This window comes from Bombina bombina, chromosome 6, assembly GCF_027579735.1.
Source record: "Bombina bombina isolate aBomBom1 chromosome 6, aBomBom1.pri, whole genome shotgun sequence".
NCBI classification, from domain to species: Eukaryota; Metazoa; Chordata; class Amphibia; order Anura; family Bombinatoridae; genus Bombina; species Bombina bombina.
Window position 1 is genome coordinate 1,140,557,507 of NC_069504.1, and position 27,334 is coordinate 1,140,584,840.

At 45.2% G+C, this 27,334-nt stretch overlaps 1 protein-coding gene across 1 annotated transcript in view; it reads left to right on the forward strand.

Annotated features, from left to right (window-relative positions):
* Positions 1–24,675, forward strand: part of LOC128664925 (glycogen [starch] synthase, liver) — a gene marked incomplete at its 3' end in the record, with an annotated part of 204,886 nt that extends 180,211 nt beyond the window's left edge. The window contains 2 exon segments of the mRNA XM_053719718.1: positions 24,437–24,543; positions 24,616–24,675. Coding sequence (XP_053575693.1) covers positions 24,437–24,543; positions 24,616–24,675 — 167 coding nt within the window.
* Between the last annotated feature and the right edge of the window lie 2,659 nt (positions 24,676–27,334).

Genomic DNA, 27,334 nt, shown 5'->3' on the forward strand with positions numbered 1-27,334 from the left:
CCAGAGAACGTGACGGCCGTATGTTGTTCCCCTCAGGAAGACCCCGACAGTTTACCCATTCCAGACCTATTAGAAAAGAGCCTCCAGGTATAGTGGCGCAGGTTCAGATAGGGGACCGACTTAGCCCCACTGAAAGGGAGCAGCTCAACCAACTCCTCCAGTCCAAACACCTCACCTTCTCCCCGAAGCCAGGGTACACTACTTTAACCACCCACCAGGTAGATACTCCGGGACAAGCTCCCTTGCGCCAGGCTCCGTACCGAATCCCCGAAGCAGTTAGGACAGGAATGAAGAAGGAGATCGATGAGATGCTCCAGCTCAGGGTAATTGAGCCCTCCGATAGTCCCTGGGCCTCCCCAGTTGTCTTGGTGCCCAAGAAAGATGGGACCACCCGGTTCTGCGTAGACTATCGGAGGCTCAATGAAAATACCGTGACGGACGCTTACCCTATGCCCAGGGTAGACGAGCTACTCGATCGTATAGCCAGGGGAAATTACCTGACCACTATTGACCTCTGCAAAGGTTACTGGCAGATTCCCCTGGCCCCGGAGGCTATCCCCAAGTCGGCATTCGTCACCCCATTCGGCTTATATCAGTTTAGGGTAATGCCGTTTGGGATGAAGAATGCCCCAGCTACATTCCAGCGCTTGGTGGATAGGCTCCTGGATGGCTTCCAGAGTTTTGCTTGCGCCTACCTGGACGACATAGCGATCCACAGTGAGTCCTGGGAGGACCACTTAGCTCATGTGGGAATGGTTCTGGATCAGATCCGGGCTGCTGGCCTGACTCTGAAGCCAGAAAAATGCCACTTTGGGATGGCCGAGGTACAGTACCTGGGTCACCGGGTGGGGTGTGGAAAGCAGCGACCAGAGCCGGCCAAAATAGAAGCTGTCGCCAATTGGCCCACCCCCATCACTAAGACTCAGGTCCTAGCCTTCCTGGGCACGGCAGGGTACTATAGACGGTTCGTAACAGACTACAGCACACTTGCCAAACCCCTGACTGACTTGACCAAGAAGAACTTACCTCGACAGGTCCTGTGGTCTCCCCACTGTGAAACGGCTTTCCAGGCTCTCAAAAATGCTCTAATTAACGCTCCTGTCTTGGCGGCCCCAGCCCTTAACAAACGTTTCATCGTCCATACAGATGCTTCCATGTTCGGGCTGGGAGCCGTCCTCAGCCAAGTAGGCGAAGATGGAGGGGAGCATCCAGTTGCCTACATCAGCCGGAAGCTCCTGCCCCGCGAAGTCAGCTATGCAGCGGTCGAAAAGGAGTGTTTGGCTTTGGTGTGGGCATTAAAGAAATTGACTCCCTATTTATATGGTCAGGAGTTCACTCTGGTCACCGACCATAACCCGTTGGTGTGGCTGAACCGGGTCTCTGGAGATAACGGCAGGCTATTACGTTGGAGCTTATCGTTGCAAACCTTCAATTTCACCATTACTTACAGACCTGGGAAACAGAATGGCAACGCCGACGGGTTGTCCAGACAAACCGACCTCAGCCCCGCATAACCAGCGGTCTGGACAGCCTTAGTCTGCCCCGAAAAGGGGTCAGACCGTGTCTGCCAGAGTGTTCCACAGAAAGGGAGCAATGTTACAGAAGCATTAGTTATTTTGTTGTGAAGAGCTTATTTCCCAGCAGCAATGCCTGAACCAGCAAGCCAGCGCCTAAGAAGGGCTCCAAGAAAACCGTAACAAGTTTCATTTCATAAAGAGTTAACTCTTTTTTTTCAGCTTTTAGAAACTATTGTCTAATCACCTCTGGAGCCAGACTGCTAATTGATAAGATGAACTTGTAAACTTGTTATCTTAAGTACTGTAATCCTATTGTGGCCTGTCAAAGGACAGTGCTCTCTATCTAAATGTGTGATGGGGGATTTTGTGCTTCCCCCCCTCTCCCCCTGGGAGTGCCCTGTGTGCATGTAACCTTAATAAAAAGCAGGCTGGGCATCCCAGTCCTGAGTTCTTGTTTTGACCCTCAATCGCAGCGTTGACTCGTTTTTGTGGGCAGAAGGGTATCCTAGCTGTACTGCAGCTAAGGGAGATTATTCTATATTTGCGAGACTCATATAGAATACTGTGGAAAGCAGCTTCTCCCCTCTTTAGCAATAGGGATCCAGGCTACTAAGCGGTCCATCTCTCAGCGAGACTAAGGGTAACCGTAACACCTAGGCTCAGTCTTGCTGAGATGGATGGTTGTCTATATGGTGAGTGCTTCATTGGACCTGCCTTGCTGAGGAGTGGTTGCCTATGTCTAGTCTTGCTGATGAAGTGGTTCCTAAGTTGTTTTGCTAAGGTTAGTGGTTCCTAGGTCCATGACACAAAACTAAAGAGGGTGTCCCAATAGTGTAATATGGTCTGTATAGCTGTGTGAGGGTTCAAACCAAACTAAATCTACCTACTGGTTTTACAATTTCTTTTTTCTGTTTTCAGGACTTCTTTATACAATAAAGTTTAAAGAGCCCAATCTATTACACTATTCCAAACATGTTATTAAAATAGAACACATTTGCTACAGTTTGATCATGGTATTAGAACTAAACACATACGGTGTAAACTTGAAGCGGCTATAAAAAAATATTTAAAAAGCCGTCTATTTTTAAAAACACGTTTTACATAGGGCAATGTTTAAAAAAGCATTATTGTCCTCTATGGAATATTAATATCCCTTACACAGAACCGTGTTCCTAAAGAGAAAATAACTCGCCAAATGTTTTTTAAATAACAAACTTACTTTAAATACATAGGGCCAGATTACAAGTGGAGCGCTATTTAACACTCACACTCGAGTGCTAACTCCGCTAGAAGTAAGTTTTTTTTAGCGCGTCAGGTACCGCTCGTATTACGAGCGGTAAAGTGGAAAGTGAATAGCATTTGCTCGTGCACGAAAAAAGTCAAACTTAGAAAATCTCGCATGAGATAACCTATATAACCCTATAGAAGTCAATGGAGCAAAACAAGTGGAAAAACACCACTTGCACGCAAATCCGATTGCTTATTCTCAGGTTTGCTAACCCGACATGAAAATATGAATATTTAACATTACAATGTTCTTCACATAGAAGAATCTGTTCTATGTTTTCATAAATACTTATTTCTACACATATCTGATGGTGTTTTGGTAAGATATATATATATACATGATTATTTATAAGTATTGATATATACAGATATATATAGGAATATCTATTTAAAAATACTTAGAACATATTCCCCCATGTGCAGAACATTGGAATGTGAAATATTTACAGTAAATACACAGTTTAACACTTTATTAAATATGAATATTGCATAAATATGATTTTACTTGTTATCATCTACTTAACCGCAAAGGGCTCCAATGCACTTATATATATACTAGTCCTAAAGCCTGTGTACACAGGCCATTTTTTGCAGTACAGCGGTCCCACTCTCTCTCTATCCCCCCTCACTTTTGCTCTCTCTTTCTCCCCTCTCTTTTGCTCTCTCTTTCTCCCCTATCTTTTGCTCTCTCTTTCTCCCCTCTCTTTTGCTCTCTCTATCCCCCCTCTCTTTTGCTCTCTCTCCCCCCTCTCTTTTGCTCTCTCTCTCCCCCCTCTCTTTTGCTCTCTCTCTCCCCCCTCTCTTTTGCTCTCTCCCAACCCCCCTCTCTTTTGCTCTCTCACTCTCCCCCTCTCTTTTGCTCTCTCTCTCTCTACCCCTCTCTTTTGCTCTCTCTCTCCCCCCTCTCTTTTGCTCTCTCTCTTCCCCCTCTCTTTTGCTCTCTCTCTCCCCCCTTCTCTTTTGCTCTCTCCCCCCCTCTCTTTTGCTCTCTACCCCCTCTCTTTTGCTCTCTCTCCCCCTCTTTTGCTGTCTCTCTCCCTCTCTTTTGCTCTCTCTCTTCCCCCCCTCACGTTTGCTCTCTCTCTCCCCCCTCACTTTTGCACTCTCTCCCCCTCTCTTTTGCGCTCTCTCCCCCTCTCTTTTGCGCTCTCTCCCCCTCTCTTTTGTTCTCTCTCCCCCTCTCCTTTGTGCTCTCTCCCCCCTCTCTTTTGTGCTCTCTCCCCCTCTCTTTTGTTCTCTACCCCCTCTCTTTTGCTCTCTCTCCCCCTCTTTTGCTGTCTCTCTCCCACTCTTTTGTTCTCTCTCTCTCTCCCCCTCGTTTGCTGTCTCTCTCCCCCTCTTTTGCTGTCTCTCTCCCTCTCTTTTGCTCTCTCTCTCTTCCCCCCTCTCGTTTGCTCTCTCTCTCTCCCCCCTCTCTTTTGCTGTCTCTCTCCCTCTCTTTTGCACTCTCTCCCCCTCTCTTTTGCACTCTCTCCCCCTCTCTTTTGTTCTCTCTCCCCCCTCTCTTTGGTGCTCTCTCCCCCCTCTCTTTTGTGCTCTCTCCCCCCTCTTTTTTGTGCTCTTTCCCCCCTCTCTTTTGTGTTCTCTCCCCCCTCTATTTTGTGTTCTCTCCCCCCTCTCTTTTGTGCTCTCTCCCTCCTCTCTTTTGTGCACTCTCTCCCTCTCTTTATCCCCCCTCTTCTGCTCTCTCTATCCCCCCTCTTTAGAGCTCTCTATCTCAGCAGTCGGCCCCGGCATCTGGCCCAGCCCGGCCCCGCCCACATCACGCCCGGGCCCCGCCCACATCTCACCCATCCGGCGACAACTACTCCACCACACGCCAGATCAGTTGGATGTCCAGGTGTGTTTGTCCTCGCGCGCAGTCTCTACTGCGCATGACAGCTTCGGACAAACACATTTGGCCTTTTATTATATAGGATATATATGTGTATACATATGTATTTATGTGTTTGTGTTTATATGTGTATGACTATACTAACGGGGATCCCTGTATATGATTTTGGGTAATGAATGATTTGCATATGCTTTATACCTTAGACCATTAATTGTATGGTTTTTCTTTTGTTAGTTATTTTTCTTTTTTGCACACTGTTCACAACTGTAATAAATTTATGTTTATTATTGCTCATCAAGCATGGCTGTGTGTTTTTGAGATTCTAGTAGTTCTTTTTATCTTTTTTATTAAGGCTTAATATGGGGTTGCTGGATAAGGTTTACTAAATTTTTTCCTTTTTTTGATATATATTATTCTCTAAACCTCCGTGCACCTTGGAACCCACATCAGCATTGGAGTACTGTGGGTACCATAGCCACTATATCCACTACCAGCTGGTACAAGCGTTGTAAATATATATATGCACACATATGTAGACATGTATATGTATGTATCTCTATGTTAAAGCCCTTTGTCTGACTTTTTTTTTCTAAAAAAAAATCATCAAGAAACTGAAAAAAGAGAATACATTGTTATGTACTCATTACGTCTTTTTATATTTAACAAATATCTTCTCCATGAAAGGAAATTTAACCTTTATTATAACTTTGGTAAAATGTGGTGAGAATTTTAAAATTGCAAATGTTTTCTCTATGAGTGAGGACCAATTTGTATGATATATCAGGAGGTTGGTGTTAATAATCCTGGATAAATTGTAACATTTCCTATGCATAACAGTGTTATAGTCATCAGATTCTATGTGTGTGGCTTCTTTATATTCATTAGTATTTATCCGTTCAATTATTAAATTAAATATAACCCCCTAAAATATTCCTCATTGTAAATTAAAAAGAGAATTATATTTGAAAATTAAAAAGAGAGCAAGAACACTACTGACGCGTTTTGCCACTGTGGTTTTTCAAAGAGCTTAATCACTTTCTATGGAAAGCATCTCTCGTCTCTCTGGGGGCTCAATGATCTAAACTTCGCCAGATCAGACGTGGTTTTTCTCGCCGACCATTGCAGGGGCTGCCCTGGTGGAATTATCATAAAAAAGGGGCAGTCCCCGCGAGTGGCGAGATGGCTCCTATTGAAAGTAATGGAGCTCGATGGATAGGGACACTGTGCTCCATATAGTGAAGGAGGAGGAGCACTTACAAAATCAAATCCTGCAGCCAATGTAAATCACATTACTCTGCTTTCTGCATATAGCATCTTACATTCGCCTATATTTTCGTATGCTTGTGTTTTTATTTTAGGGTATTAAAGGGACAGTCTATTCCAAAATAAACTTTCATGATTCAGATAGAGAATGTAATTTTAAACAATCATATGCTAATTTCTAAACCCTTGAAGGCCTCCTCTTCTCTCAAAGCATTTTGACAGTTTTTCACCACTAAAGGGTGTTAGTTCATGTGTGTCATATAGATAACACTGCGCTCATGCACGTGGAGTTCAGGTGAGCCAGCTCTGATTGGCTAAAATGGATGTCTGTCAAAAGAAAGTGTAGACTGTCCCTTTAAGTATTTTGAGTGTTTTGAGAAAAGTTCACCACCTTTTAGTTTGCGAGAAAAAACTGAGAGATTTGTAGTGTGAAAATCTTTACAGAATTATGCTAGGATTAGAGAGACAATTTTATATACTCCAATGAAACGCCCATGTACAAACCATTTTTACAAAAAAACAACAATTACGTTTTGTATTTTGTACTTAGAAGTACGAATTTCTAAGTGATTGTTGCGCATCCAGTGTACTAAAATTACGACTTACACTGTGCATATGTATAATTTACATACAAATTTTACGTTTTTGTTAAATACGATTTTTTGTAAAGAATTTTGTTACGATTTTTGATGCGCAATACAATTTTTCCCTGCTTACTTTTGTGTGAATGGTTACATTTTTTGTTTTGAATAATGTTTAAAATACAGAATGCAGTATACGCCCCTTAGCGAGACGCCCTGTTTTCAGGGTAAAATGTGGCTTTAGATAATTTCACCAGGAAAATAGAAGCACTGTTGCATTCTTTAATAATCTCGCCAGCCCACAGAGCTTTAGATGATCGGCCCCCAGACTTGTAAGTGTCTCCCCTTTTATTAGAAAATTCATCTAATTCAGCCCCTGTGAAGTCAGCACTAAATAATCTCTATGGCCTAGATTTGGAGTTTGGCGGTAAAAGGGCTGTTAACGCTCCGCAGGCTTTTTTCTGGCCGCACCATAAATTTAACTCTGGTATCAAGAGTTCAAACAAATGCTGCGTTAGGCTCCAAAAAAGGAGCGTAGAGCATTTGTACCGCAAATGCAACTCTCGATACCAGAGTTGCTTACGGACGCGGCCAGCCTCAAAAACGTGCTCGTGCACGATTCTCCCATAGGAAACAATGGAACTGTTTGAGCTGAAAAAAAACCTAACACCTGCAAAAAAGCAGCGTTCAGCTCCTAACGCAGCCCCATTGTTTCCTATGGGGAAACACTTCCTACGTCTGCACCTAACACTCTAACATGTACCCCGAGTCTAAACACCCTAACCTTACACTTATTAACCCCTAATCTGCCGCCCCCGCTATCGCTGACCCCTGCATTTTTTTTTTAAACCCTAATCTGCCGCTCCGTAAACCGCCGCAACCTACGTTATCCCTATGTACCCCTAATCTGCTGCCCCTAACACCGCCGACCCCTATGTTATATTTATTAACCCCTAATCTGCCCCCCACAACGTCGCCGACACCTGCCTACACTTATTAACCCCTAATCTGCCGAGTGGACCTGAGCGCTACTATAATAAAGTTATTAACCCCTAATCCGCCTCACTAACCCTATCATAAATAGTATTAACCCCTAATCTGCCCTCCCTAACATCGCCGACACCTAACTTCAATTATTAACCCCTAATCTGACGACCGGAGCTCACCGCTATTCTAATAAATGTATTAACCCCTAAAGCTAAGTCTAACACTAACACTAACACCCCCCTAACTTAAATATAATTTACATCTAACGAAATAAATTAACTCTTATTAAATAACTTATTCCTATTTAAAGCTAAATACTTACCTGTAAAATAAATCCTAATATAGCTACAATATAAATTTTAATTATATTATAGCTATTTTAGGATTAATATTTATTTTACAGGCAACTTTGTAATTATTTTAACCAGGTACAATAGCTATTAAATAGTTATGAACTATTTAATAGTTACCTAGTTAAAATAATAACAAATTTACCTGTAAAATAAATCCTAACCTAAGATATAATTAAACCTAACACTACCCTATCAATAAAATAATTAAATAAACTACCTACAATTACCTACAATTAACCTAACACTACACTATCAATAAATTAATTAAACACAATTCCTACAAATAAATACAATTAAATAAACTAGCTAAAGTACAAAAAATAAAAAAGAACTAAGTTACAAAAAATAAAAAAATATTTACAAACATAAGAAAAATATTACAACAATTTTAAACTAATTACACCTACTCTAAGCCCCCTAATAAAATAACAAAGACCCCCAAAATAAAAAAATCCCTACCCTATTCTAAATAAAAAAAGTTACAAGCTCTTTTACCTTACCAGCCCTGAACAGGGCCCTTTGCGGGGCATGCCCCAAGAATTTCAGCTCTTTTGCCTGTAAAAGAATAAATACAATACCCCCCCCCCCAACATTACAACCCACCACCCACATACCCCTAATCTAACCCAAACCCCCCTTAAATAAACCTAACACTAAGCCCCTGAAGATCTTCCTACCTTGTCTTCACCATCCAGGTTCACCGATCCGTCCTGAAGAGCTCCTCCGATGTCCTGATCCAAGCCCAAGCGGGGGGCTGAAGAGGTCCATGATCCGGTCAAAGTCTTCATCCAAGCGGGGCAGAAGAGGATCTTCCATCCGATTGAAGTCATCATCCAGGCGGCATCTTCTATGGTCTTCCATCCGGAGCGAAGCGGCAGGATCCTGAAGACCTCCAGCGCGGAACATCCATCCGGACCGACGACTGAACGACGAATGACTGTTCCTTTAAGGGACGTCATCCAAGATGGCGTCCCTCGAATTCCGATTGGCTGATAGGATTCTATCAGCCAATCGGAATTAAGGTAGGAATTTTCTGATTGGCTGATGGAATCAGCCAATCAGAATCTAGTTCAATCCGATTGGCTGATCCAATCAGCCAATCAGATTGAGCTTGCATTCTATTGGCTGTTCCGATCAGCCAATAGAATGCGAGCTCAATCTGATTGGCTGATTGGATCAGCCAATCGGATTGAACTTGATTCTGATTGGCTGATTCCATCAGCCAATCAGAAAATTCCTACCTTAATTCCGATTGGCTGATAGAATCCTATCAGCCAATCGGAATTCGAGGGACGCCATCTTGGATGACGTCCCTTAAAGGAACCGTCATTAGTCGGGAGACAACGGAAGAAGAGGATGGATCCGCGTCGCCTGCTTCAAGATGGACCCGCTCCGCACCGGATGGAAGAAGATCGAAGATGCCGCTTGGAGAAGATGTTTGCCGGTCCGGATGTCCTCTTCTTGCCGGATAGGAGGAAGACTTTGGAGCCTCTTCTGGACCTCTTCAGCACCGGATGATGGATCGCCAACCCCCGCTTGGGTTGGATGAAGATGTTGGAGCCAGGACGGATCGGTGATACCTGGATGGTGAAGACAAGGTAGGAAGATCTTCAGGGGCTTAGTGTTAGGTTTATTTAAGTGGGGTTTGGGTTAGATTAGGGGTATGTGGGTGGTGGGTTGTAATGTTGGGGGGGGGTATTGTATTTATTCTTTTACAGGCAAAAGAGCTGAAATTCTTGGGGCATGCCCCGCAAAGGGCCCTGTTCAGGGCTGGTAAGGTAAAAGAGCTTGTAACTTTTTTAATTTAGAATAGGGTAGGGAATTTTTTATTTTGGGGGTCTTTGTTATTTTATTAGGGGGGCTTAGAGTAGGTGTAATTAGTTTAAAATTGTTGTAATATTTTTCTTATGTTTGTAAATATTTTTTTATTTTTTGTAACTTAGTTCTTTTTTATTTTTTGTACTTTAGCTAGTTTATTTAATTGTATTTATTTGTAGGAATTGTGTTTAATTAATTTATTGATAGTGTAGTGTTAGGTTAATTGTAGGTAATTGTAGGTAGTTTATTTAATTATTTTATTGATAGGGTAGTGTTAGGTTTAATTATATCTTAGGTTAGGATTTATTTTACAGGTAAATTTGTTATTATTTTAACTAGGTAACTATTAAATAGTTCTTAACTATTTAATAGCTATTGTACCTGGTTAAAATAAATACAAAGTTGCCTGTAAAATAAATATTAATCCTAAAATAGCTATAATATAATTATAATTTATATTGTAGCTATATTAGGATTTATTTTACAGGTAAGTATTTAGCTTTAAATAGGAATCATTTATTTAATAAGAGTTAATTTATTTCGTTAGATGTAAATTATATTTAAGTTAGGGGGGTGTTAGTGTTAGTGTTAGACTTAGCTTTAGGGGTTAATACATTTATTAGAATAGCGGTGAGCTCCGCTCGGCAGATTAGGGGTTAATAATTGAAGGTAGGTGTCGGCGATGTTAGGGAGGGCAGATTAGGGGTTAATACTATTTATGATAGGGTTAGTGAGGCGGGTTAGGGGTTAATAACTTTATTATAGTAGCGCTCAGGTCCGCTCGGCAGATTAGGGGTTAATAAGTGTAGGCAGGTGTCGGCAACGTTGAGGGGGGCAGATTAGGGGTTAATAAATATAATATAGGGGTCGGCGGTGTTAGGGGTAGCAGATTAGGGGTACATAGGGATAACGTAGGTGGCGGCGCTTTGCGGTCGGAAGATTAGGGGTTAATTATTTTAAGTAGCTGGCGGCGACGTTGTGGGGGGCAGGTTAGGGGTTAATAAATGTAATACAGGGGTCGGCGGTGTTAGGGGCAGCAGATTAGGGGTACATAAGTATAACGTAGGTGGCGGTCGGCAGATTAGGGGTTAAAAATTTTAATCGAGTGGCGGCGATGTGGGGGGGAGCTCGGTTTAGGGGTACATAGGTAGTTGATGGGTGTTAGTGTACTTTAGGGTACAGTAGTTAAGAGCTTTATGAACCGGCGTTAGCCAGAAAGCTCTTAACTCCTGCTATTTTCAGGCGGCTGGAGTTTTGTTGTTAGATGTCTAACGCTCACTTCAGAAACGACTCTAAATACCGGCGTTAGAAAGATCCCATTGAAAAGATAGGATACGCAATTGACGTAAGGGGATCTGCGGTATGGAAAAGTCGCGGCTGAAAAGTGAGCGTTAGACCCTTTAATCAATGACTCCAAATACCAGCGGGCGGCCAAAACCAGCGTTAGGAGCCTCTAACGCTGGTTTTGACGGCTACCGCCGAACTCCAAATCTAGGCCTATGAGACTAATTTGTTAAAATTACACAGAAACTGTGAAGGCATAATCTGAATTTATATAAAAAAGCAGGGAACGCCCCTTGGAAAAGTAATGAAAAATCTGAATATTTCACTAGGGATCTTGCAGTGCTGGAGGATGATTTTAGATCACCTCACCTGAGTGGAGAGGTTTTGCATCTCAATTCTAATGTGCCGGAGGGGAAAGGCTGCACTTTGGAACTGGGGGAAGGGAGGTAACTTTTGGAATTTCGACCTGGAAACCAAATTCTTTAGAAAATGCCCTTTTTATAATACATACATATAACACATTACTTACACATGTGCAATATACCCACAGCCCCAAGCTTCTTTAGGCTTATTATTCATGTACTAGTTTCAATACTGTATTGTAACAAAAGAGGTTACAATTTGGTTGACAGATGTAAATTGTATTGTCATTTATTACTGACTAAAGGGATCATTTGCATTGTGTCTACGCTGCAGGTGGTGATGCTGCCAACCTCAAGCCCCAACCTCATCGCCTCTCACAGTGAAGTGTAGCGCCTGTTGGTGAGATGACCAACCTCAAGCCCCAAGCAAACACCTTTATAACATTCCGTCAGCAGCAGAGAAGCATTGCCTCCCACAGTGAAGTGTAGCACCTGTTGGCAAGACGACCAACCTCAAGCCCCAAGCAGACACCTTTATAACATTCCGCCAGCAGCAGAGAAGCATCGCCTCCAACAGTGAAGTGTAGTGCCTGTTGGTTGAGACGACCAAGCTCAAGCCCCAAGCAGACACCTTTATAACATTCCGCCAGCATCAGAGAAGCATCGCCTCCCACAGTGAAGTGTAGCGCCTGTTGGCGAAACAGCCAACCTCAAGCCCCAAGCAGACACCTTTATAACATTCCGCCAGCAGCAGAGAAGCATCGCCTCCCACAGTGAAGTGTAGCACCTGTTGGCGAGACGACCAACCTCAAGCCCCAAGCAGACACCTTTATAACATTCCGTCAGCAGCAGAGAAGCATCGCCTCCCACAGTGAAGTGTAGCACCTGTTGGCGAAACAGCCAACCTCAAGCCCCAAGCAGACATCTTTATAACATTCCGTCAGCAGCTGAAAGGCATCGCCTCCCACAGTGAAGTGTAGCACCTGTTGGCAAGACGACCAACCTCAAGCCCCAAGCAGACACCTTTATAACATTCCGCCAGCAGCAGAGAAGCATCGCCTCCCACAGTGAAGTGTAGTGCCTGTTGGTGAGACGACCAAGCTCAAGCCCCAAGCAGAAACCTTTATAACATTCTGCCAGCATCAGAGAAGCATCGCCTCCCACAGTGAAGTGTAGCGCCTGTTGGCGAAACAGCCAACCTCAAGCCCCAAGCAGACACCTTTATAACATTCCGCCAGCAGCAGAGAAGCATCGCCTCCCACAGTGAAGTGAAGCGCCTGTTGGTGAGACGACCAAGCTCAAGCCCCAAGCAGACACTTTTATAGCATTCCGCCAGCAGCAGAGAAGCATCACCTCCCACAGTGAAGTGTAGCACCTGTTGGCGAGACGACCAACCTCAAGCCCCAAGCAGACACCTTTATAACATTCCGCCAGCAGCAGAGAAGCATCGCCTCCCACAGTGAAGTGAAGCGCCTGTTGGCGAGACGACCAAGCTCAAGCCCCAAGCAGACACCTTTATAACATTCCGCCAGCATCAGAGAAGCATCGCCTCCCACAGTGAAGTGTAGCACCTGTTGGCGAGACGACCAACCAACCCCAAGCAGACACCTTTATAACATTCCGCCAGCAGCAGAGAAGCATCGCCTCCCACAGTGAAGTGTAGCGCCTGTTGGTGAGATGACCAACCTAAATCCCCAAGCAGACACCTTTATAACATTCCGTCAGCAGCAGAGAAGCATCGCCTCCCACAGTGAAGTGTAGCACCTGTTGGCAAGACGACCAACCTCAAGCCCCAAGCAGACACCTTTATAACATTCCGCCAGCAGCAGAGAAGAATCGCCTCCCACAGTGAAGTGAAGCGCCTGTTGGTGAGACCACCAAGCTCAAGCCCCAACAGACACGTTTATAACATTCCGCCAGCATCAGAGAAGCATCGCCTCCCACAGTGAAGTGTAGCGCCTGTTGGCAAAACAGCCAACCTCAAGCCCCAAGCAGACACCTTTATAACATTCCGCCAGCAGCAGAGAAGCATCGCCTCCCACAGTGAAGTGTAGCACCTGTTGGCGAGATGACCAACCTCAAGCCCCAAGCAGACACCTTTATAACATTCCACCAGCATCAGAGAAGCATCGCCTCCCACAGTGAAGTGTAGCACCTGTTGGCGAGACGACCAACCAACCCCAAGCAGACACCTTTATAACATTCCGCCAGCAGCAGAGAAGCATCGCCTCCCACAGTGAAGTGTAGCGCCTGTTGGCGAGACGACCAACCAAGCCCCAAGCAGACACCTTTATAACATTCCGCCAGCAGCAGAGAAGCATCACCTCCCACAGTGTAGTGTAGCTCCTGTTGGCGAGACGACCAACCTCAAGCCCCAAGCAGACACCTTTATAACATTCAGCCAGCAGCAGAGAAGCATCGCCTCCCACAGTGAAGTGTAGCGCCTGTTGGTGAGATGACCAACCTCAATCCCCAAGCAGACACCTTTATAACATTCCGTCAGCAGCAGAGAAGCATCGCCTCCCACAGTGAAGTGTAGCACCTGTTGGCAAGACGACCAACCTCAAGCCCCAAGCAGACACCTTTATAACATTCCGCCAGCAGCAGAGAAGAATCGCCTCCCACAGTGAAGTGAAGCGCCTGTTGGTGAGACGACCAAGCTCAAGCCCCAAGCAGACACCTTTATAACATTCCGCCAGCATCAGAGAAGCATCGCCTCTCACAGTGAAGTGTAGCGCCTGTTGGCGAAACAGCCAACCTCAAGCCCCAAGCAGACACCTTTATAACATTCCGCCAGCAGCAGAGAAGCATCGCCTCCCACAGTGAAGTGTAGCACCTGTTGGCGAGATGACCAACCTCAAGCCCCAAGCAGACACCTTTATAACATTCCGTCAGCAGCAGAGAAGCATCGCCTCCCACAGTGAAGTGTAGCACCTGTTGGCAAGATGACCAACCTCAAGCCCCAAGCAGACATCTTTATAACATTCCGCCAGCAGCTGAAAGGCATCGCCTCCCACAGTGAAGTGTAGCACCTGTTGGCGAGACAGCCAACCTCAAGCCCCAAGCAGACATATTTTTAACATTCCACCAGCAGCAGAGAAGCATCGCCTCCCACAGTGAAGTGAAGCGCCTGTTGGTGAGACGACCAAGCTCAAGCCCCAAGCAGACACTTTTATAGCATTCCGCCAGCAGCAGAGAAGCATCACCTCCCACAGTGAAGTGTAGCACCTGTTGGCGAAACGACCAACCTCAAGCCCCAAGCAGACACCTTTATAACATTCCGCCAGCAGCTGAGAAGCATCGCCTCCCACAGTGAAGTGAAGCGCCTGTTGGCGAGACGACCAAGCTCAAGCCCCAAGCAGACACCTTTATAACATTCCGCCAGCATCAGAGAAGCATCGCCTCCCACAGTGAAGTGTAGCACCTGTTGGCGAGACGACCAACCAACCCCAAGCAGACACCTTTATAACATTCCGCCAGCAGCAAAGAAGCATCGCCTCCCACAATGAAGTGTAGCGCCTGTTGGTGAGATGACCAACCAAGCCCCAAGCAGACACCTTTATAACATTCCGCCAGCATCAGAGAACCATCGCCTCCCACAGTGAAGTGTAGCACCTTTTGGCGAGACGACCAACCAAGCCCCAAGCAGACACCTTTATAACATTCCGCCAGCAGCAGAGAAGCATCGCCTCCCACAGTGAAGTGTAGCACCTGTTGGCGTGATGACCAACCTCAAGCCCCAAGCAGACACTTTTATAGCATTCCGCCAGCAGCAGAGAAGCATCACCTCCCACAGTGAAGTGTAGCACCTGTTGGCGAGACGACCAACCTCAAGCCCCAAGCAGACACCTTTATAACATTCCGCCAGCAGCTGAGAAGCATCGCCTCCCACAGTGAAGTGAAGCGCCTGTTGGCGAGACGACCAAGCTCAAGCCCCAAGCAGATACCTTTATAACATTCGGCCAGCATCAGAGAAGCATCGCCTCCCACAGTGAAGTGTAGCACCTGTTGGCGAGACGACCAACCAACCCCAAGCAGACACCTTTATAACATTCCGCCAGCAGCCAGCATCAGAGAACCATCGCCTCCCACAGTGAAGTGTAGCACCTTTTGGCGAGACGACCAACCAAGCCCCAAGCAGACACCTTTATAACATTCCGCCAGCAGCAGAGAAGCATCGCCTCCCACAGTGAAGTGTAGCACCTGTTGGCGTGATGACCAACCTCAAGCCCCAAGCAGACACCTTTATAACATTCCGCCAGCAGCAGAGAAGTATTGTCTCCCACAGTGAAGTGTAGCACCTGTTGGCGAGACGACCAACCTCAAGCCCTAAGCAGACACCTTTATAACATTCCACCAGCAGCAGAGAAGCATCACCTCCCACAGTGAAGTGTAGCGCCTGTTGGCGAGACGACCAAGCTCATGCCCCAAGCAGACACCTTTATAACATTCCGCCAGTAGCAGAGAAGCATCGCCTCCCACAGTGAAGTGTAGCACCTGTTGGCGAGATGACCAACCTCAAGCCCCAAGCAGACACCTTTATAACATTCCGCCAGCAGCAGAGAACTATCGCCTCCCACAGTGAAGTGTAGCGCCTGTTGGCAAGTTGACCAAGCTCAAGCCCCAAGCAGACACCTTTATAACATTCCGCCAGCAGCAGAGAACTATCGCCTCCCACAGTGAAGAGTAGCACCTGTTGGCAAGATGACCAAGCTCAAGCCTCAAGTAGACACCTTTATAACATTCCACCAGCAACAGAGAACTATCGCCTCCCACAGTGAAGTGTAGCGCCTGTTGGCGAAACGACCAACCAAGCCCCAAGCAGACATCTTTATAACATTCCACCAGCAGCAGAGAAGCATCGCCTCCCACATTGAAGTGTAGAGCCTGTTGGCAAAACGACCAAGCTCAAGCCCCAAGAAGACACCTTTATAACATTCCGCCAGCAGCAGAGAACTATCGCCTCCCACAGTGAAGTGTAGCGCCTGTTGGCGAAACGACCAACCAAGCCCCAAGCAGACATCTTTATAACATTCCGCCAGCAGCAGATAAGCATCGCCTCCCACAGTGAAGGGTAGCGCCTGTTGGCGAGATGACCAACCTCAAGCCCCAAGCAGACACCTTTATAACATTCCGCCAGCAGCAGAGAAGCATCGACTCCCACAGTGAAGTGTAGCACCTGTTGGCGAGATGACCAACCTCAAGCCCCAAGCAGACACCTTTATAACATTCCGCCAGCAGCAGAGAAGCATCGCCTCCCACAGTGAAGTGTAGCGCCTGTTGGCAAGTTGACCAAGCTCAAGCCCCAAGCAGACACCTTTATAACATTCCGCCAGCAGCAGAGAACTATCGCCTCCCACAGTGAAGTGTAGCACCTGTTGGTAAGATGACCAAGCTCAAGCCTCAAGTAGACACCTTTATAACATTCCACCAGCAGCAGAGAAGCATCGCCTCCCACAGTGAAGTGTAGAGCCTGTTGGCAAAACGACCAAGCTCAAGCCCCAAGCAGACACCTTTATAACATTCCGCCAGCAGCAGAGAAGCATCGCCTCCCACAGTGAAGTGTAGCGCCTGTTGGCGAAACGACCAACCAAGCCCCAAGCAGACATCTTTATAACATTCCACCAGCAGCAGAGAAGCATCGCCTCCCTCAGTGAAGTGTAGTGCCTGTTGGCAAAACGACCAACCAAGCCCCAAGCAGACACCTTTATAACATTCCGCCAGCAGCAGAGAACCATCGCCTCCCACAGTGAAGTGTAGCACCTGTTGGCGAGATGACCAACCTCAAGCCCCAAGCAGACACCTTTATAACATTCCGCCAGCAGCAGAGAAGCATCGCCTCCCACAGTGAAGAGTAGCACCTGTTGGCGAGATGACCAACCTCAAGCCCCAAGCAGACACCTTTATAACATTCCGCCAGCAGCAGAGAACCATCACCTCCCACAGTAAAGTGTAGCACCTGTTGGCGAGATGACCAACCTCAAGCCCCAAGCAGACACCTTTATAACATTCCGCCAGCAGCAGAGAAGCATCGCCTCCCACAGTGAAGTGTAGCACCTGTTGGCGAGATGACCAACCTCAAGCCCCAAGCAGACACCTTTATAACATTCCGCCAGCAGCAGAGAAGAATCGCCTCCAACAGTGAAGTGTAGCACCTGTTGGCGAGATGACCAACCTCAAGCCCCAAGCAGACACCTTTATAACATTCCGCCAGCAGCAGAGAAGCATCGCCTCCCACAGTGAAGTGTAGCGCCTGTTGGCAAGTTGACCAAGCTCAAGCCCCAAGCAGACACCTTTATAACATTCCGCCAGCAGCAGAGAACTATCGCCTCCCACAGTGAAGTGTAGCGCCTGTTGGCGAAACGACCAACCAAGCCCCAAGCAGACATCTTTATAACATTCCGCCAGCAGCAGAGAAGCATCGCCTCCCACAGTGAAGTGTAGCGCCTGCTGAAGTCCCATGCAGACACCTTTATAACATTGTGCTATCGTGACGATGCTTACAACATCTGAGCCTTAGGGAAAACAATGGAACAGTGAACATTTCATTATCTCTCTGTCCCAGCATGCACTGGGAATGTCATTTCTGCAAAACATTCTTGTGATGATGCTTTGAACATCAGGCCTCAGGTGCCAGACCACAGTCAGTGCTAACGACCGCTTTTGCCATTTCGCTGGCTTCGGTTTCAGTTCTTCGTACACTGACTATTTGTGTCAGTAACTCCTGGCCGGGTGGTAGATATGCTCCTTGCTGCAGTGTGATATGCTCCTTGCTGCAGTGAGATATGCTCCTTGCTGCAGTGAGATATGCTCCTTGCTGCAGTGAGATATGCTCCTTGCTGCAGTGAGATAATCTGCAGGGCTTATTATTTGCCTGACATCTCTCTCCGTACAGCACATACTTATTCTGCACTCTGTGTTTATTATTATCATTATTATTATTATTATTATTATTATTTAATCAATGGCTATTTTTATTTTTTCTCCTATAAAACTGGAAAAAACATAATTTATGCTTAACTGATAAATTTATTTCTCTTGTAGTGTATCCAGTTCACGGATCATCCATTACTTGTGGGATATTCTCCTTCCCAACAGGAAGTTGCAAGAGGATCACCCACAGCAGAGCTGCTATATAGCTCCTCCCCTAACTGCCATATCCAGTCATTCGACCGAAACAAGCCGAGAAAGGAGAAACCATAGGGTGCAGTGGTGACTGAAGTTTAATTAAAATTTAGACCTGCCTTAAAAGGACAGGGCGGGCCGTGGACTGGATACACTACAAGAGAAATAAATTTATCAGTTAAGCATAAATTATGTTTTCTCTTGTTAAGTGTATCCAGTCCACGGATCATCCATTACTTGTGGGATACCAATACCAAAGCTTAAGTACACGGATGATGGGAGGGACAAGGCAGGAACTTAAACGGAAGGAACCACTGCCTGTAGAACCTTTCTCCCAAAAATAGCCTCCGAAGAAGCAAAAGTATCAAATTTGTAAAATTTTGAAAAGGTATGAAGCGAAGACCAAGTCGCAGCCTTGCAAATCTGTTCAACAGAGGCCTCATTTTTAAAGGCCCAGGTGGAAGCCACAGCTCTAGTAGAATGAGCTGTAATTCTTTCAGGGGGCTGCTGTCCAGCAGTCTCATATGCTAAACGGATTATACTCCGAAGCCAAAAAGAAAGAGAGGTTGCCGAGGCCTTTTGACCTCTCCTCTGTCCAGAGTAAATAACAAACAGGTGAGATGTTTGGCGAAAATCTTTAGTAGCCTGCAAGTAAAACTTCAATGCACGGACTACGTCTAGATTATGCAAAAGACGTTCCTTCTTTGAAGAAGGATTAGGGAATAATGATGGAACAACAATCTCTTGATTGAAACCACCTTAGGTAAAAACCCAGGTTTTGTACGCAGAACTACTTTATCTGAATGAAAGATCAGATAAGGAGAATCACAATGTAAGGCAGATAACTCCGAGACTCTTCGAGCCGAGGAAATAGCCATCAGAAAAAGAACTTTCCATGATAGAAGTTTGATATCAATAGAATGAAGGGGTTCAAACGGAACCCCTTGAAGAACTTTAAGAACCAAGTTTAAGCTCCATGGGGGAGCAACAGGTTTAAACACAGGCTTAATTCTAACTAAAGCCTGACAAAATGCCTGAACGTCTGGAACTTCTGCCAGACGCTTGTGTAAAAGAATAGACAGAGCAGAGATCTGTCCCTTTAAAGAACTAGCTGATAGTCCTTTGTCCAAACCCTCTTGGAGGAAGGACAATATCCTAGGAATCCTAACCCTACTCCATGAGTAATTCTTGGATTCACACCAATGAAGATATTTACGCCAAATCTTGTGGTAAATTTTGCTGGTGACAGGCTTTCGTGCCTGTATTAAGGTATCAATTACTGACTCGGAGAAGCCACGCTTTGATAGGATCAAGCGTTCAATCTCCATGCAGTCAGTCTCAGAGAAAGTAGATTTGGATGATTGAAAGGACCTTGTATTAGAAGGTCTTGTCTCAGAGGCAGAGTCCATGGTGGAAAGGATGACATGTCCACTAGGTCTGCATACCAGGTCCTGCGTGGCCACGCAGGCGCTATCAATATCACCGATGCTCTCTCCTGTTTGATTTTGGCAATCAGACGAGGGAGCAGAGGAAATGGTGGAAACACATAGGCCAGGTTGAAGAACCAAGGCGCTGCTAGAGCCATCTATCAGTGCCGCTTCTGGGTCCCTGGACCTGGATCCGTAACAAGGAAGCTTGGCGTTCTGGCGAGACGCCATGAGATCCAGTTCTGGTTTGCCCCAACGGAGAACCAATTGAGCAAACACCTCCGGATGGAGTTCCCACTCCCCCGGATGAAAAGTCTGACGACTTAGAAAATCCGCCTCCCAGTTCTCTACCCCTGGGATATGGATCGCTGATAGGTGGCAAGAGTGAGTCTCTGCCCAGCGAATTATCTTGGAGACTTCTGACATCGCTAGGGAACTCCTGGTCCCCCCTTGATGGATGATGTAAGCCACAGTCGTGATGTTGTCCGACTGAAATCTGATGAACCTCAGTGTTGCTAACTGAGGCCAAGCTAGAAGAGCATTGAATATTGCTCTTAACTCCAGAATATTTATTGGGAGGAGTTTCTCCTCCTGAGTCCATGAACCCTGAGCCTTCAGGGAGTTCCAGACTGCACCCCAACCTAGAAGGCTGGCGTCTGTTGTTACAATGGTCCAATCTGGCCTGCGAAAGGTCATACCTTTGGACAGATGGACCCGAGATAACCACCAGATAAGAGAATCTCTGGTTTCCTGATCCAGATTTAGTAGAGGGGACAAATCTGTGTAATCCCCATTCCACTGACTGAGCATGCATAATTGCAGCGGTCTGAGATGCAGGCGCGCAAATGGCACTATGTCCATCGCCGCTACCATTAAGCCGATTACTTCCATGCACTGAGCCACCGTGGGGCGCGGAATGGAGTGAAGAACACGGCAAGCATTTAGAAGTTTTGATAACCTGGACTCCGTCAGGTAAATTTTCATTTCTATAGAATCTATCAGAGTCCCTAGGAAGGAAACCCTTGTGAGAGGAGATAGAGAACTCTTTTCTTCGTTCACTTTCCACCCATGCGACCTCAGAAATGCCAGAACTATTCTCTGTATGAGACTTGGCAATTTGAAAGCTTGACGCCTGTATCAGGATGTCGTCTAGGTAAGGAGCCACCGCTATGCCTCGCGGTCTTAGAACCGCCAGAAGTGAGCCCAGAGCCTTTGTAAAAATTCTTGGGGCTGTAGCCAACCCGAATGGAAGAGCTACAAACTGGTAATGCCTGTGTAGAAAGGCAAACCTCAGGAACCGATGATGATTCTTGTGGATCGGAATGTGAAGGTAGGCATCCTTTAAGTCCACTGTGGTCATGTACTGACCTTCTTGGATCATGGGTAAAATGGTTCGAATAGTTTCCATCTTGAATGATGGAACTCTGAGGAATTTGTTTAGGATCTTTAGATCCAAAATTGGTCTGAAGGTTCCCTCTTTTTTGGGAACCACAAACAGATTTGAATAAAACTCCTGTCCTTGTTCCGTCCGCGGAACTGGATGGATCACTCCCATTACAAGGAGGTCTTGCACGCAGCTTAGGAATGCCTCTTTCTTTATCTGGTTAGCAGATAATCTTGAAAGGTGAAATCTCCCTTGTGGGGGAGAAGCTTTGAAGTCCAGAAGATATCCCTGAGATATGATCTCCAACGCCCTGAATATCTCTTGCCCACGCCTGGGCGAAGAGAGAGAGTCTGCCCCCTACTAGATCCGTTGTCGGATAGGGGGCCGCTCCTTCATGCTGTCTTGGAGGCAGCAGCAGGCTTTCGGCCTGCTTGCCCTTGTTCCAGGACTGGGTAGGTTTCCAGGCCTGCTTAGATTGAGGAAAAGTTCCCTCTTGTTTTGAAGTAGAGGGAGCTGATCCTGCACCTGCCTTGAAATTTCGAAAGGCACGAAAATTAGACTGTTTGGCCCTTGATTTGGCCCTGTCCTGAGGAAGGGTATGACCCTTACCTCCAGTAATGTCAGCAATAATTTCTTTCAAACCAGGCCCGAATAAGGTCTGCCCCTTGAAAGGAATGTTAAGTAATTTAGACTTTGAAGTCACATCAGCTGACCAGGATTTAAGCCATAGCGCCCTACGCGCCTGGATGGCGAATCCGGAATTCTTAGCCGTTAGTTTAGTCAAATGAACAATGGCATCAGAAACAAATGAGTTAGCTAGCTTAAGTGTTCTAAGCTTGTCAATAATTTCAGTCAATGGAGCTGTATGGATGGCCTCTTCCAGGGCCTCAAACCAGAACGCCGCCGCAGCAGTGACAGGCGCAATGCATGCAAGGGGCTGTAAAATAAAAACCTTGTTGAATAAACATTTTCATAAGGTAACCCTCTAATTTTTTATCCATTGGATCTGAAAAAGCACAACTGTCCTCAACCGGGATAGTGGTACGCTTTGCTAAAGTAGAAACTGCTCCCTCCACCTTAGGGACTGTCTGCCATAAGTCCTGTGTAGTGGCATCTATTGGAAACATTTTTCTAAATATAGGAGGTGGGGAAAAGGGCACACCGGGTCTATCCCACTCCTTACTAATGATTTATGTAAGCCTTTTAGGTATTGGAAAAACATCAGTACTCACCGGCACTGCATAGTATTTATCCAGCCTACACAATTTCTCTGGCACTGCAATTGTGTCACAGTCATTCAGAGCAGCTAATACCTCCCCAAGTAACACACGGAGGTTCTCAAGCTTAAATTTAAAATTAGAAATCTCTGAATCAGGTCTCCCCGATTCAGAGACGTCACCCACAGACTGAAGCTCTCCGTCCTCAGGTTCTGCATATTGTGACGCAGTATCAGACATGGCTCTTACAGCATCTACGCGCTCTGTATCTCGTCTAACCCCAGAGCTATCGCGCTTGCCTCTCAATTCAGGCAATCTGGCTAATACCTGTGACAGGGTATTATTCATGATTGCAGCCATGTCCTGCAAAGTAATCGCTACGGGCATCCCTGATGTACTTGGCGCCATATTAGCGTGCGTCCCTCGAGCGGGAGGCGAAGGGTCCGACACGTGGGGAGAGTTAGTCGGCATAACTTCCCCCTCGACAGACCCCTCTGGTGACAATTCTTTTATAGATAAAGACTGATCTTTACTGTTTAAGGTGAAATCAATACATTTAGTACACATTCTCCTATGGGGCTCCACCATGGCTTTTAAACATAATGAACAAGTAGTTTCCTCTGTGTCAGACATGTTTGTACAGACTAGCAATGAGACTAGCAAGCTTGGAAAATACTTTAAACAAAGTTAACAAGCAATATAAAAAACGTTACTGTGCCTTTAAGAGAAACAAATTTTGGCAAAATTTGAAATAACAGTGAAAAAAGGCAGTTACACTAACAAAGTTTTTACAGTGTATGTAACAAGTTAGCAGAGCATTGCACCCACTTGCAAATGGATGATTAACCCCTTAATACAAAAAACAGATTAACAAAACGAAAACTGCCACAGCTCCTACTTTTGAAGCCTTTTGAGCCCATCAGAGATGTCCTATAGCATGCAGGGGACTGCTGAGGGAAGCTGAATGTCACAGTTTGTAATTTTAACTGCACCAACTGTAACTTTTATACTATAACAGTGGAAAGCCTCTGTTTCTAGGCAAAAATAAAGCCAGCCATGTGGAAAAAAACTAGGCCCCAATAAGTTTTATCACCAAAGCATATATAAAAACGATTAAACATGCCAGCAAACGTTTTATATTACACTTTTATAAGAGTATGTATCTCTGTTAATAAGCCTGATACCAGTCGCTATTAAATCACTGCATTTAGGCTTAACTTACATTAATCCGGTATCAGCAGCATTTTTCTAGCAAGTTCCATCCCTAGAAATATGTTTACTGCACATACCTTATTGCAGGAAAACCTGCACGCCATTCCCTCTCTGAAGTTACCTCACTCCTCAGAATATGTGAGAACGGCAATGGATCTTAGTTACTTCTGCTAAGATCATAGAAATCACAGGCAGATTCTTCTTTTAATGCTGCCTTTGATAAAACAGTACACTCCGGTACCATTTAAAAATAACAAACTTTTGATTGAAGTTAAGAAACTAACTATAATACACCACTCTCCTCTTACTACGTCCATCTTTGTTGAGAGTTGCAAGAGAATGACTGGATATGGCAGTTAGGGGAGGAGCTATATAGCAGCTCTGCTGTGGGTGATCCTCTTGCAACTTCCTGTTGGGAAGGAGAATATCCCACAAGTAATGGATGATCCGTGGACTGGATACACTTAACAAGAGAAACTATAAACTCGGCTTACAGAACCTATAAATCTGTAAGCACTCTAGTCTGTGAATTGTATGAGCTGACACTGCTTATCTCATTTCTTCTAAGTTATTTATTCTTCCACCAAGAATTTCAGATGAACTAAAAAAGAAGGGTATAACAGAGTCGGATTAATGGCACAACATAGGCACCTGCCTAGGGCCCATTAGATCTGGGCAGCTTATCCTATTATATCAGACATAATTCAAGTCAAGATCAAGAAAACATTTTTGTTTTTACTTTAATATGTTATTTCATGGTTTCGTATATTCTCCTCATTGCGCAGGTTCACAGAAGTGACATCACTGTCGTGGTCTTTTTCATAATGCCAACAAGCACTAACAACTTCAACGTAGAGACCCTTAAGGGACAAGCAGTAAGGAAACAACTCTGGTAAGTCCTGTCTAATTACCCTACGCATTTCAGGGAGAGGTCATGAATCTGACTATTTCTGTTTGTCTTTAGGGACATTGCACACTCTGTCAAAGAGAAGTTTGGGAAGAAGCTGTATGAGGCGCTGCTGAAGTAAGAATTCTATAGAGACCCCTATAAATACAAAGCCCTTAGTTTGTGCTATGGTTCTTCCTTGTATTTTTCTGAAACACCTAACACAGCGCTACTCCCTGTCACACATTGTGCGACTGCACTGGTGCACCATTCCATAACGCATGCGCAATGTCCAAGGGCAAAAAAACAAACCTCTGTATTATTAGCTCTCAAGAAAATGTCATCAACATTATATTCTAAGGAAGATGCTGAAGGTTGTTTTACATCATTATAAAAATCTAATCACTTGTGTGATTTAAGCACTAGCTCTTAACGTATGATGAGAGCTGTAATGTTCAAACACAACGTGGATGTAAAAAATATGATCAATTCACCACATTATTAGCTCTGGGCCCTATATTATACAACACAAGCATCAGTGGTATTGAAGGGTCTTCTATCTAACTACCCTTAGTCTTCTGCAAACCAAACCAAAAGAAACAACCATAGCTGCACCTCCTGTATGCTGTCTCAGGATATATCAGTTAAAGTCTCCTAAGAACTGCACTATTGTGCTGAAATAGACATCAAAATCGTCTCCTACATTAAGTGCCAGACTACATACAGTGTCTGTCTAAATACAGTGCCCGGCTACATACAGTGCACAGCCATATACAGTGCCTGTCTAAATACAGTGCCCGGCTACATACAGTGCACAGCTATATACAGTGCCTGTCTAAATACAGTGCCCGGCTACATAGAGTGCACAGCTAAATACAGTGCCCGGCTACATAGAGTGCCCGGCTACATACAGTGCCCGGCTACATACAGTGCCTGGCTACATACAGTGCCCGGCTACATACAGTGCAAGGCCACATACATTACCAGGCTATATACAGTTCCCAGCTACATACAATGCCCAGTTACATACAGTGCCCAATCTTAATACAGTGCCCGACTACATATAGTGCCCGGCTATATACAGTGCCGGCTAAATACAGTGCTCAGCTAAATACAGTGCCGGCTAAATACAGTGCCTGGCTAAATACAGTAGCAGGATACAGTGCCCGGCTAAATAGAGAGCCTGGCTAAATACAGTACCAGGCTATATACAGTGCCCAGCTACATACAGTGTCGGGCTAAATAAAGTGCCCAGCTAAATACAGTACCAGGATACAGTGCCCAGCTAAATACAGAGCCCAGCTAAATACTGTACCAGGCTATATATAGTGCCCAACTAAATACAGTGCCCAGCTAAATACAGTGCCAGGCTAAATACAGTACCAGGATACAGTGCCCAGCTAAATACAGTACCAGGATACAGTGTCCGGCTAATTACAGAGCCCGGCTAAATACAGTACCAGGCTATATACAGTGCCCAGCTAAATACAGTGCCCATCTAAATACAGTGCCAGGCTACATACAGTGCCCGGCTACATATAGCGCAAGGCTAAATACAGTGCCCAGCTAAATACAGTGCCCAGCTGCATACAGTGTAAGGCTAAATACAGTGCCGGCTACATACAGTGTCCGGCTACATACAGTGTCCGGCTACATACAGTGCCGGCTAAATACAGTGCAAGGCCACATACATTGCCAGGCTATATATAGTACCAGACTATAGCTAATACCAGGCTATATATAGGGCTAGGGTATATACAGTGCTCTGCTATATATAGTGCCAGGCTATTTATTTGACCAGACTACATGCAATTACAGGCTAAATACAATGCTAGGTTACATATATTACCAGACTTTATACAGTGCCAGACTATATACATTGTCAGGCTATATATAGTATCAGGTTATATATAATACTAGGCTACATACATTACCAGAATTATATACAGTGTTTGGTTATATATAGTGCCAGGCTATATATAGGGCTAGGGTATATACAGTGCTCTGCTATATATAGTGCCAGGCTATATATAGGGCTAGGGTATATACAGTGCTCTGCTATATATAGTGCCAGGCTATATATAGGGCTAGGGTATATACAGTGCTCTGCTATATATAGTGCCAGGCTATTTATTTGACCAGACTACATGCAATTACAGGCTAAATACAATGCCAGGCTACAGCCTTCACACCTCTACTGGATGTCTGACCCATGCACCAACCACACTTTGTTTAAAGAAGCTCTGACCCTGCTGCATGACCGTTGTCTTAGGGCTGCTCTCACCCTTATTACACTATATTATAATGTGCAGCAGATTCAGTACTCTCGGTTTGCTCTAACCTTGTTCACCTCTCAGCCTTATTACACATTATAATGTGCAGCAGACTCAGTACTCTCGGTTTGCTCTAACCTTGTTCACCTCTCAGCCTTATTACACATTATAATGTGCAGCAGATTCAGTACTCTCGGTTTGCTCTAACCTTGTTCACCTCTCAGCCTTATTACACATTATAATGTGCAGCAGATTCAGTACTCTCGGTTTGCTCTAACCTTGTTCACCTCTCACCCTTATTACACTATATTATAATGTGCAGCAGACTCAGTACTCTCGGTTTGCTCTAACCTTGTTCACCTCTCAGCCTTATTACACTATATTATAATGTGCAGCAGACTCAGTACTCTCGGTTTGCTCTAACCTTGTTCACCTCTCAGCCCTTATTACACTATATTATAATGTGCAGCAGACTCAGTACTCTCGGTTTGCTCTAACCTTGTTCACCTCTCAGCCCTTATTAC